Source organism: Heteronotia binoei, chromosome 8 (genome assembly GCF_032191835.1).
Source record: "Heteronotia binoei isolate CCM8104 ecotype False Entrance Well chromosome 8, APGP_CSIRO_Hbin_v1, whole genome shotgun sequence".
NCBI classification, from domain to species: Eukaryota; Metazoa; Chordata; class Lepidosauria; order Squamata; family Gekkonidae; genus Heteronotia; species Heteronotia binoei.
Genome location: NC_083230.1, coordinates 61522017 through 61538712, shown reverse-complemented (window position 1 = coordinate 61538712; position 16696 = coordinate 61522017). Strand labels below are relative to the sequence as shown.

Here is a 16696-nt window from a genome sequence, read left to right as displayed (position 1 = left end):
GGTATCTATGCTTTTTGTGTGACAGGCTTGCTTATCAAAATTTTCTGGAAATTTCTTCAAAGATGGAGGAAGACAATATTTATTTAAAAAAAAAAAAAAACCTGCCTCCAATGGGGCTTTCTTCCAGTTTAATCCTTCACCTCAAGTCATATGTAAAGTTCTGAATAACTTCAAATATTTTTATATTCCAAAATATTCTGTCCTATTTTTACCCATGTATTAATTGTGTTGTTCTTTCAGGATGCAATTGAGACCTAAAGGATTTTTGTTGGTTTTAAGAGAGCTTAATCTAATTTAAATTAGGAGCCTCGAAGAGTACTGTAACAACTCAAAAATGTGTGGAAATAGCGGTATTATTTTTAAATGTTGAATATGAAATAATTAAAAAGAAAGCAACACTTGAGAGCAATTGTGCAGCTGCATAGCATGTGGTGTGTGCAAGAGAAAAGTCAGGAAAAATGAAAAAGAACTCAGGTTCCTGAAGAACATGAAAAATTCTAAGGTAAATCTATGCAGGAAACAAAAAAATATACTAAGGCAAAGGAAAGTCTTTAAGCAATGGGTCAGGGAGGGAAGAGAGAAACATTTAACTCATGGGGTGGGACATATGGATGCTTGCTGTGTCCTTTTCTCATCCTAGCCTGTTGTAGCTATGGGTATTTTGTTAGTCCATTAATAAAGGCAACCACTAAGTCACTTCTATATGAATGCTAACAGAAAGCAAAATACAAGAGAATACTGCTTATTAGAAGAGAAGAGAAAAAAAGGTGCTACTGGTCTTGAATCCTACTGCTCTACTGAAACAAATAAAAAGAAAATTAATAAATATTGCCTCATAACTGTAAGATAGCCTTCTCAGGTAATACACAGAAAACAATCAGACATAACATACAACCCCACAAGATTACCTATATTATCCAACAGTGTCGTGAATTACAGAAAAGGCAGGTTCACATATTGGTTGAATGCCAGACCATTAAATGATTACTCCAATGTGTGGAACAGCCCTCCCAGACAAAACATTGGAGTGGAAGTTTTCATGTGAGTTCTGAGTCAGTATTTTTCAGGAAGCAATTCATATATTCAGGTGCAAGTCAGTGAGCGACAGGTCACTGAGTAATGCAGTGTTAAGTGATGGACATGTGTTTGTGTGAATCATTCCTAAGAACTACAAATCACAAGACACAGCTATAGAAATTGAGAAAGCTACTGGGAAATATGGTTTGTTTGTTTGTTTGTTTGTTTTAAAAAAACCCTGCCCACATGGGAAAAAAGCCCAGAGAAAAATGGCACAGCAGGGAGAACGTTTTGGAAATAACATGCTGTCTTTAGGTGAATAATTTACCAACTAAAGCAGAGGTGTTATACTCATTTCTTATGAGGGCTGGATCTGACATAAATGAGGCCTTGTTGCGCCAGGCCATGTGTGTCATAAAATGTAATGCCAGATAGAAGAGATATAAATACTTTTTAAAAACCCTGAGGAAATTAGGGCCCTGCGAGATTGTTCAGTTTCGCAGAGCCTGCAAGACAGTGCTTTTCTGCCAGGCATTCACTAATTAAGATCAATGATAACAACAGTCATTGAACTATCTGGCCCACCTCAAATGTGCAATCATGACCTCAAGATTTGTTTCCCTGGTAGAACATCCAGTAATACCAGCTGCACAGCAGAATTTGACATGGACTGAATAGGCAGCTACCCGCAATCATCATACTTATTACCAATTTAAGATCAATAGCACCTGATATTGTTTTATGTTTTTATATACTCTTGTATTTTATACGGCACTTAAGGTTTATATTGATTACTGGTTTTTATATGATGTTTTTATGAGAATGTGAGCCATCCTGAGTCTGCCTCAGCAGGGAGGGTGGGATATAAGCCAAACAAACAAATAAAACACTTAAAACATTAGCACTTGTTGCTCTTAAAGGTGCTTTCTTTGTGTCTCTTTCATGGGATCCAGAGAACTGGGCAAAGGAAGCTCTGGCTCTTTCCATCCTTCCCCAGGGGACCAGGAGGGTGATGAGCCTTAACCAATAGAAAGAAGAGAGGCTTGGCTCAGTAGCTGTGCTCTGCAATTGAGAGAACCTAGCAAAGCAAGCTCTCCCTGCCCTCCTTTCTCCCAAGGAAGGAGCCTCAGCCAGTGGAGAAAATAGAGGCTTTGCTCTGTAGCTCCTGTGCGATTGAGCAAGCCTTGCAAAACAAGCTGTTATACAGAAGAAGCAAGAGAGAAGAAGACAAAAGCAGATGACAACCAGTTGCTTGGGGGCCTGATAGGAGCCCTCCGGGGGCCTGATTCAGCCCCTGTGCCTCATTTTTGAAACCCCTGAACTAAAGGCTTCAGAATGTGGTTTGAAGTCTCTTTAATGCTTTCAAGTACAAATAGACTTTCATGGACTATTCACTAGATTGGATCCTTTCAAACAAAGAGGATTCCACCCACACCAGCCTGCCCTTTCCTGAGTCAGACTAAATTGTACAAAGTCTGCTCATCATCAGAGACAGACAGACTTCACAATCTGGTAATCTGTTCTCTTCCAGAGATAGGTTAACCACTACCAGGCAGAGCTACCCTTCAAACTATCTGCTGTTTTGCAGAGGTAGACTTGAGTGATCTTGCCATGCTTCCCTCCAACATTCCATCCTCCCTCTGAAAAGTAACTGGAGCAACACTCCCATAGACTTAGGGATGAAACAGCTGAATGGCTGTTTTCCCTGTTGCCTCCAACAACACTAACAGTACCCTATTTAACCTCTGATGTTTGTAAGCCTCAGTGCTGGAGCTCTTGGCCATCTATGGTATTATGCATTTACATTTATTTTCTATGAACTGCTTTAGGAAACAATTCTTGAATGAAAAGTAGACTAAAAACATGGTAACTGAATAAAATATTCTGAATTTGGCTGGTTTATTTTGTATTTTCTATGGATTGTCTTTGATGTATCTTTGTCATATGACAGTCTACTGTATCAGATAGCTTAAAAGGGTATCTAACTTTGTGCCAAACTGCTCTCTGACATGTTGCATATAGTTACTTACTAGACAGCCATCACAATACTGACAAGTATTGTGATGAGATGCTTTATAGATTATGAAGGCTGCATGGAAATATAGATGCATTTGCAGCATCATGGAAAGTTGACTCAGTCATCAGATGGAGATTCTGTGTGGCAGACCTGAATGATTACAGTTGCAAGAATGCTGATGAGCTCTTTAAATTCATTCTGAAAATCAGTGCTCAGGTAATTGGCTTTATTTCCATGCATGCAAGCTGCTTATTTATTAAAGAGTCAAATTCTACTAGCAATTTAATTTGATCAGGTGTTATGAAAACCAGGCACTGTTCTTTAACAGAAAAGTTCGAGTCTATCTTGAATTCACAACTGTTCAATCAGCACAGTGCCTGCCCCTTCTTATTTCAGAGCTCCAACAAGTTATACAATGTTTCAATGTTTGTGTTGTATTTGGGCTTTAGCCTTATAGATCAGACCCAGGATGTATTATTGATATGTGATGGGTCTTGTTTAGATTAAGAAGATCTTTATTTGTATGCAGATACAGATTTATTTGTATGCAGATACAGATTTTCAGAAAAGAAAAAGAAATTTCTCTCATGTTCCTGAAAGTGGCATGAAAGAAGAAGAGGAGGAGGAAGAAAAGGAAGTGGAAGAGGTTGGATTTATACCCTGCCTTTCACTACCTGAAGGAGTTTCAGAGCAGCTTACAGTCTCCCTCTGCCCACACCAGACACCCTGTGAGGTAGGTGTAGCTGAGAGAGTGTTGACAGAAACTGCTCTTGAGAGGAACAGCTCTGCAAGAACTTGTGACTGACTCACGGTCACATCAGCAGGTGCATGTGGAGAAGTAGGGAATCAAACACAGTTCTTCCAGATGTGTCTGCACACTTAACCACTTCACTAAATTGGTTCCATGAGATAAAAAGATTTTTAAACCCTAAAATAGTTTTCAAATTCTTCAATTTAGAGTAATCCCAAACCTTGCATGACAACAGTTGAACTAAAGAGCAATCCTCAGATTACATGCCAATGAATGTATGTGTGTGTGTGGGGTGGTGGTGGTATACTTTATGGGCTTCCTTCTAAATGAGCATAGGAAGGTCCTAGTACTACACCAATTTTCCAAAGGAGAAAATTGCCCTCTTTCAATGGCACTGTTGAGAATCCCATTTTGCATCCTCACTATAGTTAAGTAAAAGGTGGGTCATAAAATAGGGTCTTAGTAGCTTAGATAAAGGAAAATATGCTGCTCCTCCATAATGAGAAGAAAAGACTGGAGACAAGTAAATGTCACTCTTTGGGATTTGTTAGCTTCATCATGTGTCAGATGGTCACTTGTTTTTATTCAGTTATTTAATTTCTTTTTAACCTTGTATCTGAAAGTAGCCAACAATACCTTTCCTGGGAATAATGCCCATTAAAAATGTACTTACTTGGAGTTGACTTGCTCAAGATTGCTCCCTGTAAAGAAATCAGGAAGCAGAATCCATTTTATGGATTAAAAATTGTTCAAAGAACAGGAATCAGAGAGTAGGAATAAACTGAGTTTTCTCAATGGACAGAAGTAAGCATCAATAAATATAAGGATCTGTTTTGGGGCTGGTGGTATTTAATTTGTTCATAAATTATTTGCAGTTGGGGTGAAGCATGAGGGCCAAGTTTGCAGATTATATGGTGAAAACCAAGGCTGACTATGAAGAGTGGGCAACAATGTGGCAAATGGCATTTAAGTGTAAGGTGATGTATGTGGGCAATAATGTGGCAAATGATATTTAGTGTAAGTAAGTGTAAAGTGATGTACATTGACACCAAAAAAATCCCAACTTCAAGTATATGCTAATAGGGTCCGAACTTGCTGACACTAAGACAGGAAGTGGCCTTAGAGTCATAGTGGATAGCTCAAAGAAAATGTCAACCCAGTGTGCCACAACTATGAAAAAGGCAAACTCTCTGCTGAGGTTTATTAGGAAAGCGATTGCACAGAGAATAGCTAATATTATATTACCCTGTATAGATCTATGGTGTGGCCTCATTTGGAATACAATGTGAAGTGCAGGAAGACAAAAGGAAATACTACTTTACACAGAGAGTGATTAAAATGTGGGATTTGCTGCCAGAAGATGTCATGATGACCACAGGCACAGAAAACTTTTAAAAGAGCATTAGAAAGATTCGTGCAGGACAGGTCTATCAGTGGCTACTAGTTATGGTGACTATAGGGAACCTCTACATTCAGAGGCAGTAAACGTATGACTATCAGTGCCAGGAGGCAACATCACGAGAAGGCCTCAGTTTCTTTGTCTTGCTGTTGGCTTTCCAGAGTAACTGGTTGGATGCTGGACTAGATGGAGCACTGGTCTGATCCAGCAGGGCTCTTCTTTTACTTCATATTAGGAAAGTGATATTGAACATGTTATCCTGACTGAATTATAGGCTTCCCAAACCCCCGCCCCGGGCGGGGGACCCCCAATTTGGAGCCTCCTCCCCCGCTCGCTAAAAATCCGGAAGCGGGGGGAAAATGGCGGCTCTTCCCTTCCCACCCAGCCCCGATGGCAGCAGCTTCAACTCGCCACTTCCCTTCCCACCCAGCCCCAATGGCAGCAGCTTCAACTCGCCCCTTCCCTTCCCACCCAGCCCCGATGGCAGCAGCTTCAACTCGTCCCTTCCCTTCTGTCCCAGCCCCCATGGCAGCAGCTTCAACTCGCCCTTCCCTTCCCACACAGCCCCGATGGCAGCAGCTTCAATTCGCCCCTTCCCTTCCCACCCAGCCCAATGGCAGCAGCTTCAACTTGCCCCTTTCCTTCTGTCCCAGCCGCCATGGCAGCAGCTTCAACTCGCCCCTTCCCTTCTGTTCCAGCCCCGATGGCAGCAGTTTCAACTTGCCCCTTCCCTTCCCACCCAGCCCCGATGGCAGCAGCTTCAACTCGCCCCTTCCCTTCTGTCCCAGCCGCCATGGCAGCAGCTTCAACTCGCCCCTTCCCTTCTGTTCCAGCCCCGATGGCAGCAGCTTCAACTTGCCCCTTCCCTTCCCACCCAGCCCCGATGGGAGCAGCTTCAGCTCGCCCCTTCCCTTCCCACCCAGCCCGATGGCAGCAGTTTCAACTCTCCACTTTCCTTCTGTCCCAGCCACCATGGCAGCAGCTTCAACTCGCCCCTTCCCTTCCCACCCAGCCCCAAAGGCAGTAGCTTCAACTCACCCCTTCCCTTCCATCCCAGCCCCCATGGCAGCAGCTTCAATGCACCCCTTCCCTTCCCACCCAGCCCCGATGGCAGCAGCTTCAACTCGCCCCTTCCCTTCCATCCAGCCCAATGGCAGCAGCTTCTCCTTGCCCCTTCCCTTGCCTCCCACTCAGCCGCATCACAGCAGCTTCTCTTTGCCCCTTCCCTTCCCCTTAGGCTTTCCAATCCCCAGGTCCCAGCGGGGGATTTCTGGGCTTTGCGGCTTTCCCCAGCCTGCTGGCCGGCTAGATCTTGGGCAGAACCTGCAAATAGTTAGTTTTAAAATGTGTGTGTGCCTTTAAATTGGAGCAGGAAGTACTTAATGAAGAAGGGTTAGCAACAGCAGACCACATGAGAGTGCAGCCCCTCTGTTTGTTTTGCTTTCCTTTTGACAAGTGTGTGTGTGCGTGCGTGTGTAAAAAGCAGCGTAGTCCCTGTACTTTCCAGACCTGGTTGTGGAGGCACCAGAGACTCCTGCTTTGTTCTACTGCTTCAGACCAGCACGGCTGCACCAGAGACAGTTAAGCAGGTGTGTGAGTGAGAGAGAGAAAATGGGGGGGGGGGGAGGGGAGGGAACTCTATCATTCCCTATGGAGACTTATTCTCATAGGAAATAATGGAAAATTGATCCGCGGGTATCTGGGGCTCTGGGTGGGGGCTGTTTTTTGAAGTTAAGGCACCAGATTTGCAGCATAGCACCCAGTACCTCTCCCCAAATACCCCCCAAGTTTCAAAAGATTGGACCAGGGGGTCCAATCACAAAAAGGATGCTACACTTCCCATCCACATTGATTGTTGTTATTGTATTGCGCTACTGTGTGTTTACACTGACTGCCAACTTCATGTCTGTCAACCACAATGTCTTTCTAGAGCCCGTTATATTTATTTCCACAACTGGCCTTATTCCTGATTTTACTAAAAATGTTCCTAGAAATCTATTTGCAACTAAAACAAAGATGGAAGTCCTGTACCTGTGTCATGGGGACTTGGGAGGCAAAATCTGGCTTCTGGCCTTGCATGGGGTATCTTTGGTACCTGCATCCGGAGCCTAGGCATGATGCTGAATTCCACCTTATCTATGAAGGGCAATACAAGAATGGCTGCCATGCAATGGTCACTTACAGATTAGATGACTGCAATTCACTCTATGTAGGCATACCCATGCACTTGACTCGGAAGTTACAGTTGGTACAGAATGCCGCAGCATGCCTACTGGTGAAGGCACCTTTGCAGGCTAATATCCAGCTGGTTCTCTGCAGACTGCACTGGCTGCCAATGGAGTTCCAAGTCAGGTTCAAGGTCTTGTTTTTGACCTTTAAGGCCCTGAATGACCAGGGACCGACATACCTGTGGGACTGCCTTTCCCTATATGTCCCTCAGAGGGCCTTAAGCTCAGCCGATCAATGTTGACTGGTGGTCCCCAGTCCAAAAGACATCCATCTAGTTTCTACTAGGACTAGGGCCTTTTTGGCTCTGGCACCTACCTGGTGGAATGAGCTCCCCATAGAAATCAGGGTCCTATGGGATCTATTACAGTTCTTCAGGGCCTGTAAGACAGAGCTCTTCCACCAAGCTTTTTGGTGAGATTCAGACATCTGACTCGACTCAGCCCTCCTGGTGTATATTGGCCTGACCTGCCTTTTACTGCTTATTGTGTGGAATGCCAGCTGTTATTAGCATGCCTTGAGCAGATTTATGGAACACAGCCATCTTGTGCTTTATCAGTGCTGTTGAATTGTAATTTATTAGTTTGGAGATTTTTAAAATTTTAATGAATTTATGTATATGTTTTATGTTGTTACCAGCCCTGAGCCTGCTTTGACGGGATGGGTGGGATATAAGTCCCATCAATAAAACCAAATAAAAAAAATGGCAAGTGACTGACACGCCACCCCCTCCGCCCCCCAAAAAAACCCCCCAGAACATTCAGGTACAGTAAAAATCAATTTGAATTAATATAAGATTAAGAGTGTAACAAAATGATAGCATGCACAAAGTATTTGTTATCAATCGTTTATTACTGAAAACAAATTGAATTTTATCTGGCACATAAACAATCATGTCTACAAAAAGGAAAGCCTACAAATGTTGATAATTTATACAAATAACAGTTTTATCAAAAAAATAAAAATTTAATTTAGTAAACTTGTGCTCTTATTTTTAAGCACTGTCTGCAATATCCACCACAAATCCCTGAGCAGAGACAACATTTTAACATATTCCAAAACTGTAAGTTATAAAGCCCAGCCCTATAGTGAAATGTATGGAGGAAAATTCTTCTTTTAAAACTTCCATTTGTCATTTTTGTTTTAAAGGAGAGAGTCTTCAATACTACCAAAAACTGTGCTGTCTGTCAATCAACATTGTGCAATGAATAGAAAATTAATAAAGAACACACGCACATATACACAAACAATGAACGAAAGAAAGAACAACAGGGCAATGATACCTACATTCGATAGCTGAAATTTAAGGATACCACATTTACATATATTAGTCTTAGATTAATACATAAGTAATTTTTACAGGTGTTCAGAAAGGGCGTGCCATGGTGGATAGAATCAGGTTTTCTTAATGTGAAATACTAAAAACACTGTATTTCAACTCTTTAGAATTCTTTCTTTTTCTTTTCTAAATAAAACAGCTTTGGGGGTTGTACTATGGGCACAGGGAAAAATTTGTGGGTCTTGCACAAGTATCAATAAAAGAGTGGTGGGGAAGAGTTATAAGATCAGAACACTTAGCAGGCAGTGTCCATGACATCCATGTTTACTGAAGACATACCAGTAATAATGGCAACCCCCCCCCCCTTCCCAAAACCAAAACAACATCCAAGTTTTGACTTTTACACACTGTGACCTACATGGCAATGTGCCAATAAGATTGATATCCACATTCCAAGCTTCCATAGCAGGTATATGTTTATATAGCAGGTATGTTGCCAGATGGTTTACTAAGCACAGAATAATCTCCCTGTAATACATATTTAAAACAGTGCATGAAAGTGAAACTAGAAGGCTAGCAACAGTTGTGAAATGATTCCTTTTGCGTGATTTCTCAAGCAGTACAAAGCAATTAAGCACCATTAAATAAAAATAAAAGGAAATCATATTGTATGAAGAATATCTTTTTTTAAAAAAAAGGTTGATTCAAGGTGCTCCATGATATGAGGTCAATAAGCGAAAATTTTACATGACTTCTTTCTCAAATGGCAGCTTCCTCACCATTTTCATTGCAAATTATTTTTGAAACTGAAATGAGTTTCAATAGCAGTTTGTGACATGGCACAAAAATTCATGACGGCACATGAGAGCCCTTGTACATGTTTGCAGTAGCTCTTTGGAATGTGGACAAGATATATACTCACAGCTTCCCAAATGAATATTGCAATTGGTAATTAAATCGGTTATTAGAAACCACTGGCCTACCCCTTAAAAGAACTTAGTAAATGCTCTGAAAGAGCACAGTGCAAGTCTAACATATTCTGTAAAATATAATATTTTTATGTGGCAAATAACGCTGTAACTATGCCAAATAAACTGAAATGTTAAGGGTTTTTTAGATGTTCTACTCATCAGGGAAGATACAGAAATGCAATATTTGGTTAAATGCTGTACAACCTTTTTAATGCTAAAAATGCAAACCTAATTGGCAACTACTATTAGAAACTATCCATTTTACTCTAACACCTTTTTCTTGAGATGCTAATAACATTAAATTGTTGTTTCTTGCTGGCTGGGTAGCATATGACAAAATCAGATACACTTGCTAGCACTGCAAAAACATTAATCGACCTCACCCTTCTGATTTTTTTCCAATGACATGTTGCTCTTCTGAAGGTAGAAATGAAACTAAATACAAACATTAACTCCTAAGGACCATCTGTCCTGCCATTTGGCATGGGGCTTATGCATCCATTAGCAACTAATGTACAACTTGACCCTGGGACTCATGATACTTTGCCACTCCAAACTAATGAATCTATACTGTGGCTACATGTAATCATAGTCCAATGATCTGCATGCTTGTGCAGTGCCAGGTTGATTTACATTATACTAACCCATGCTTACTAAGATTCAAGGTGCAACGGGAGCTGCCACATTAGTTCTTCAGGTCTACAACTCTTCATATTTAAGGCAGACCAACAAGATAGAGATAGCTGAATCCATCCCTTACCCACAATCCACACCTTCAGCTATTTGTCTCCTAGTCCAGATCCCATACTGGGGCTCCATTCACTGAAGGATGCAATAAACTAAAGTAACTATGCTGACTCCATCATTCTTAGTATTGCCTAAGTAGTTCAGGATTATCCCTTTTGCTTCCTGTAGCAATGACAAAAATGGAAGAAGGTACAGGATGACTTACCTTAAACGCAATCAAGCAGTGCAATATTCAGGCCAAAAAGAGAGATTTGTTTGAAAAAAGGTTAGAATGTGCCAATTGTAATCCTTGGGTACATTTCTGCTGTGTGTCTGTGTACCTTTCACTATCCCTTGCTTATTACTCTCATGACAACCCACAGCAAAGAAGATATCTGAGAAAAAGCCTTAAAAGTATGTGGATTGCATCATGGAAGATTGCAAAATCTTAGCTAAAGTGACAAGTTTTTCAAATAGTTTTTGGAAATCTGTGAAACAGATAAGCAGTCGGCTCTGATGACACACAACAATACAATTTGAAAAAAAGCACGGGGTTTAGTATAAACTTCAGTGAAGGACAGCCCCAGTAAATGACCTAAATCAGTCTTCATCCTTTTCTGTATTCCCATGCTGACCAGATGGATACTATAAGGCAGCATGATCCTCTACCAGAAACCACTTAGAAATGAGCAACATGAGAATGATTGGGATGACTTGGTGAACAAGCTGAAAGGGCTCCTTTCAAGTGTTCCAGTTTTAAATCTATTTCACTTTTATACTTGTGATGGTAACTGTTAAGTCTTTCATGAAGCTCCTAAGAGGGTTTCCAACTCCCTCTTATTGTCAAAATGTCACACCAAAAAGAAGCCCTGTAGGTTCTTCTAGCAGCAATTACATCCTTGAACAACTGCAGTCCAGTCCAATGTGAGTATCAAACCAAAGAGCATCCTGGAAGGTCTTCTGAATTTGACTTTTTCACTCCCCTTTACAAAAACAGAAAGAGTCTAAAGACTTTTCCTCCTATGTCATGTCTTGGATGTCCTTAAGCCTTGTTTTTCCATAATATTCCATAGTTTGCGTAGATTTGACTGTGTGATGACATCATCTGGTTTAAGCTGAAGGGCATGGAGATAGTTTGCTTCAGCCTCTAGGAGTTTGCCATTAAGATGCAGAATTGCTCCCAGATTCATTAGTGCAGCTGGATACTGGAACAACAACAACAAAAGAAAAGAAAAGAAAAATGATTAAAGGTGGGGGTTTTTTTTATAGAGGCTGCATGTTGTTTCCTCTGATAACCTTCATCCAATTATTCCCTTATGTTTTTGCAGCCTTCTTTCATGGAAACAATTTAGCAACTGGAGCAAACATGGAGAGATAAGAAAGGAAAGATCTACTCCACTATTTGCTGTACTATGCACTTCAAAGACAGCAGGTCATAGTATTGACAAGAAGAGTCCCGCCCTTTTTTAATGAGCATAACATAAAGGCTTCATAAACTAGAACATGGGTATTCCCATTGAGATTTCCAGGGAAAACTTATGGCTGATGAAAGATGTTATGTCTTTTAAACCATTCCTTTACCAATAAAGATTTTATAATCCATAAAAATATTCTTTACACTCTACTTTCTGAAGATACAAAGGTATGTTCACTTTAGGTTTCTTGTACTGGCTGGCATAACACAACACCGGCATAACCAGTGAAAATCTGGTATACTAAAATGATCATATGCATATGTTTACACCAGAAAATGGCAAAACAAAAACAACGCCCCCCCCCGCCCCCGTCAACTTGCATAAGAATATAAAACAAGCTCTACAAGATCAGACGACTGCTCCACTCTACTTCACTCAGCAGCCAATCTGTTGCCCTACAGGGCTAACAAACAGGACACAGTGGCTTTTCCATGATCTTGCCTCCTAGTCCTGGTGCTCAGAGTTTTACTGCCCTGAATGTGCAGGTTCCCTTTGGTCACCATGGCTAATAGCCACTAAGAGACTTCTCTTACTGAATCTGTTTAATCTCCTTTTAAAACAAGCTACCTGTCAGACTCATCATATTGTCCTTATACACCAGAAATGGGTGCAATTTACATTTTCTATTTATTTATTTGATTTGATTTATATCCCGCCCTCCTCGCAGAAGCAGGTTCAGAGCAGCTAACAGTATAAAATCACAACAAACATTTAAAACCATACATATTATAAAATTATACATTCAATAATTAAAACAGTCAAAATAATTTGGTGCTAGTCTCTTTGATGTCATATAATTTCAATTTCAATGGTGACAGTATTTCTTCAATTTCCCTACGATACAGGTTCAGCATCAGTTGAAAGCCAGCCGGAAGAGAGCGGTCTTACAGGCCTTGCAGAACTGGACAAGGTTCCGCAAGGCTCTCACTTCCTCTGGTAGTTGATTCCACCAGTGGGAAGCTGCAATCAAGAAGGCTCTAGTGGTCTTTAATTTGGCCTCCTCTGGCCCAGGGATTGTTAGTAGATTTTGAGATCCAGATCTAAGTACCCTCTGGGGAACGTGTGGGGAGACATGGTCCCTAAGGTAGGCAGATCCTAGGCCATACAGGGCTTTTAAGGTAATAACCAGCACTTTGTAGCGAATCCGGTATACTACTGGCAGCCAGTGCAGTTCCCGCAGTCCCGGCTGTATGTGCTTCCATTTGGGAAGCCCCAATAGCAGCCTGGCTGCCGTATTCTGCACTGAAATTCCATTTCACTGACTGATTTCAGCGTTCTGCACTGAAATCCCATTTAAACATTACTACCAAATAAGAGGCTTGTCAACGTTAGTATCATGTCATGTCATGTCACTCTTCTGTGTTTTTACTCATAAAATATTTGATAAACTTGTTATCAAGAGCCTAAACTTAAAAGACTGTCTAGAAATATAACAAACAAATAAGAGATAAATAAAATTATAAAGTGAAAATCAAGCTGAAATTTGACATGTAATATTTCCTTTCTACTGCCCAGCTGGCAATTGCTCTGCCTGCAAATGCCCATAAACATTAGATTTTCATGGACTGAATAAGCCTAAGCAATTAGCATAAAACAAAGCATGAATCTTATAGATATAGATAGAAAATTAAGACCAGCATTTTTTTCTAAAAGCAAAAATATTAAAATGACAATCTGCTATATAATCATAGTGCCCATTCATCAAAAATATTTTCTTCATAATTTAAAGCTTGCCCGTTATCAATATGTATGCACACCCACAGACACTTTTTTGGGGGGGCTTCCTTATTACTGGAAGTAAAAACATTAGATGAAGTAAATAATTTGCTATATAAGCCAAACACAGAACACCCACATTATTTTCTTCTGTTTATGCCTGGAAATTGGAATACAACATTAGTATCTGGCATATCTATATACTATTAGCCACCTGTAGCTGTTAGCTGCAGATAACTAAATCTGCCGATCAGGGCCACATGGAGGCTAAAACTTGGGGGAGTCCCCAGATGTGTGAAAAAAAACTGAAATGAAGAGAAAGAAAGAGGAACTGGCTTGGAAGAAAAGGGGAAAGATGGGGGTATTGGCTGGGCAGAAAGAAGGGAAATTGGCTAGGGGAAAGAGAAAGAAAAAAGAAAGGAGAAAGGAGAAACTGGCTCAGGGAAGAGCAAGAAGGGGACTTATTTGGGGGAAGAAAGAGAGAAAGGAGGAGAGATTGGCTTGAGGAGAGAAAAAAAGGGGAGATCAGCTTTGGGGAAGAGAGAAAGGGTAAGATGGTGATATTGGCTTGTGGGGAGAAAGAAGGGGGCTGGCTGGTCAGGAGAAAGGGAAAGAAGGAAGTACTGGCTTGGAGGAGAGAAAGAAGGGGAGATTGCCTTGGAGGCAAAAGGAAAAAAGGAGAAATAAGGGGAATTCGCTTGTGTGGAAGAGAGAACAGGAAAGATAGGGTATTGGCTTGGGAGGGAGAAAGAAGGGAGCATTAGCTAGGAGAGAGAGAAAGAGAAAGGAGATATTGGCTTGGGAGAGAGAGAAAGAAAGGGAAAGATTGGCTGGGAGAAGACAGAAAATCGAAGAGGCTATATAGGCATGGGGGAGAGAGAAGGGGAAAGAAGGGGGATTAGCTTGGGGGGGAGGGAAAGAAAAAGAAGGGGGTACTGGCTTGGGGAAAAATAGAAAGGGAAAGAGGGATGAGGAGAGAAACAAGGGTGGAGGAATGCTCCCTCCCTGCAAGTTTCTGGACACCACTTGTGTGTATACTATTAGCCACCTGTGGCCATCTGTATATAGCTAAATCTTTGGACTGGGGCCACACAGAGACTAAACAAATTTTTCTGCAAACTTGGGGCACTCTCTAGGCTTGCAGAAAAATCAGAAATCAAAATTAAAGTATATAGGGGGGGGGGTTAAATCTCCCACAAAAATGTGCATTATTCAGAATGTACGGCCTCAGTGTCAAAGGATGTTGGCAGCTGTGCCAGCCTGGCCATAGTGGTTGAGGATGTCCAGGAGTTGCTGTGGCCTGCTTGCAGTAGAGGAGAACTCCTGGCAGTTGCTGCAGCCCAACCACTGTAGTGGAGGATGCCTGGCAGCTGTGCTGGCCCAGCTGCAGCAAGGATGATGCCAGTAGCTGTGCTGGGCTAAGCAGCAGCAGAGGACACCAGGCTCATTCCCCCCTGTAGGTCTCCACTCCTGCTGAGCTCAGAGCGGCTCCAGACATGCTGCCACAGGGCTCTAGGACTCAATAATGGGAGGGGGGCAAATGGGATCCCCTGTTAGTTTTGTGGTGCCTGACTTGTCTATTCATTTATTTCTCAAGTGTGGGCAGATCTGTGGATATCTAAATATGTGGATTAGGCTTGCACTGAGAGAAAAGAGATTCCCCCCTCCAAACTTGGGGGAACCCATAGAGAACCCGTAGATTTGCAAAAAATCTAAAAACATAAAAATACAATTTGAGGGGGTTAAATTCAGCCAAAACAAAAACATTATCTGTGCACATGCAAAGTATTTAACAAAAGGGGGCCCTGTGGCTGGTCCAGCAGTTCCTGGGGACTCTGTCATTGATGTGGCAGCTCTGGTGGGCCCTGTTATGGAGGCTGTGGAGGGCTCAGCTGCTTTCCAGGGCCCTACCTCCACCCCTGCTGTGTGTGTGGTGGAAAGCAGGCGGGTGGCTAGAACAGCTGCCTCCACTGCTGTGGGGGGCAGGAAGAAGCAGGCAGGCAGCTGAGAAAGCCATCACTGTGATGGGGGCGGCTTTTAAGACTTTCTCCTGGCTTCTAATTGGCCGGACTTCAAAGATAATTAACTCTGGAGTCACAGTATGTGTGTGTGAGGAGGATTCTTTACCACCACCATCCCCAGCTCCTACACTGCTTCTCTGATTGATCTGACTGATTAGAAGGTGGGAGAAAGTTTTAAAAGGGAAGCTGAGCCAGCAGCTACAGAGATGGGAATGAGAAGGAGCCTCCTCACCCACTCCTATGCCTCTGTAGTTGCTGGCCCAGTTGTCCTGTTAACCCCAATTCTAATCAGTCAGAGTTCAGCTGCAGCTGAAGATGACAAGGTAAGGAGGGGAGGGGGAAGAAAGAGAGATGGGGAATATTGACAGAGATGGTTGGGGGGGGGGAGAATTGTCAGAGAAGGGTGGGAGAAATATGGGGGAAACATTGACACAGAAGGGGAAGGGGAAGAAAAGGTAGGACTGTCAGGAAAGACAGCTAGCATGGTACAGTGGTTACAATACCAGGAATATGGAATAGGGAAGTCTGGACTAGGAATAGGGAAATCTGGGCTCAAACACCCCCCCCCCAATCCTGTCATTCTCTTAACCTATCCTACTTCAAAGGTTTTTATGAGAAAACAGCAAGAAGAGGTAGTAATAAGCAGATGATATCCAGCTCTACCTGGTGGAACATCTTGGTTCTACAGACCCTGTGGAACTCAACCAAGTGCTGCAAGCCTTGAGTCTCATTAGAGACAGAATTCTACCAGGTTGGGGGCCAGGGCTGAGAAAGCCCTGGTCCTGGTCAAGGACAGCTGAACCATTTGGAGGGCAGGGATTACCAGTAAGTTGTTACTGGATGAGTGTAATGCTCTCTGAAGGGGTATACAGAGATGACGCTCTGCCCCAGTTACCTACTTGCCTGTAGCCAATGGTAGTCTCCACAAAAAGCAACAGGTTATTTGCATACGGCTGTTCAATTTCTTGAGAATTTTTGACAAGTGCAACAAATTTTAATTTATACATGCCAGTGATAGTTTATTATAAGTTTGCTAACTGGACTTTCTTCTCTTTTTTTATTGACACACATATAGAAAGGCTGCCATAAAATGAATGG

The 16696-nt window shown here is 42.1% G+C and overlaps 1 protein-coding gene across 2 annotated transcripts in view; it reads right to left on the bottom strand.

Annotated features, from left to right (window-relative positions):
- Window positions 1-10950: 10950 nt before the first annotated feature.
- The window catches only part of TMTC2 (transmembrane O-mannosyltransferase targeting cadherins 2), a 372311-nt gene continuing 366565 nt past the window's right edge, over window positions 10951-16696 (bottom strand). For both annotated transcript variants that reach the window (XM_060245144.1, XM_060245145.1), the window contains exon 12: window positions 10951-11591. In XM_060245144.1, coding sequence (XP_060101127.1) covers window positions 11412-11591 — 180 coding nt within the window. In that variant the 3' untranslated portion in view covers window positions 10951-11411. The remainder of the gene's footprint in view (window positions 11592-16696) is intronic.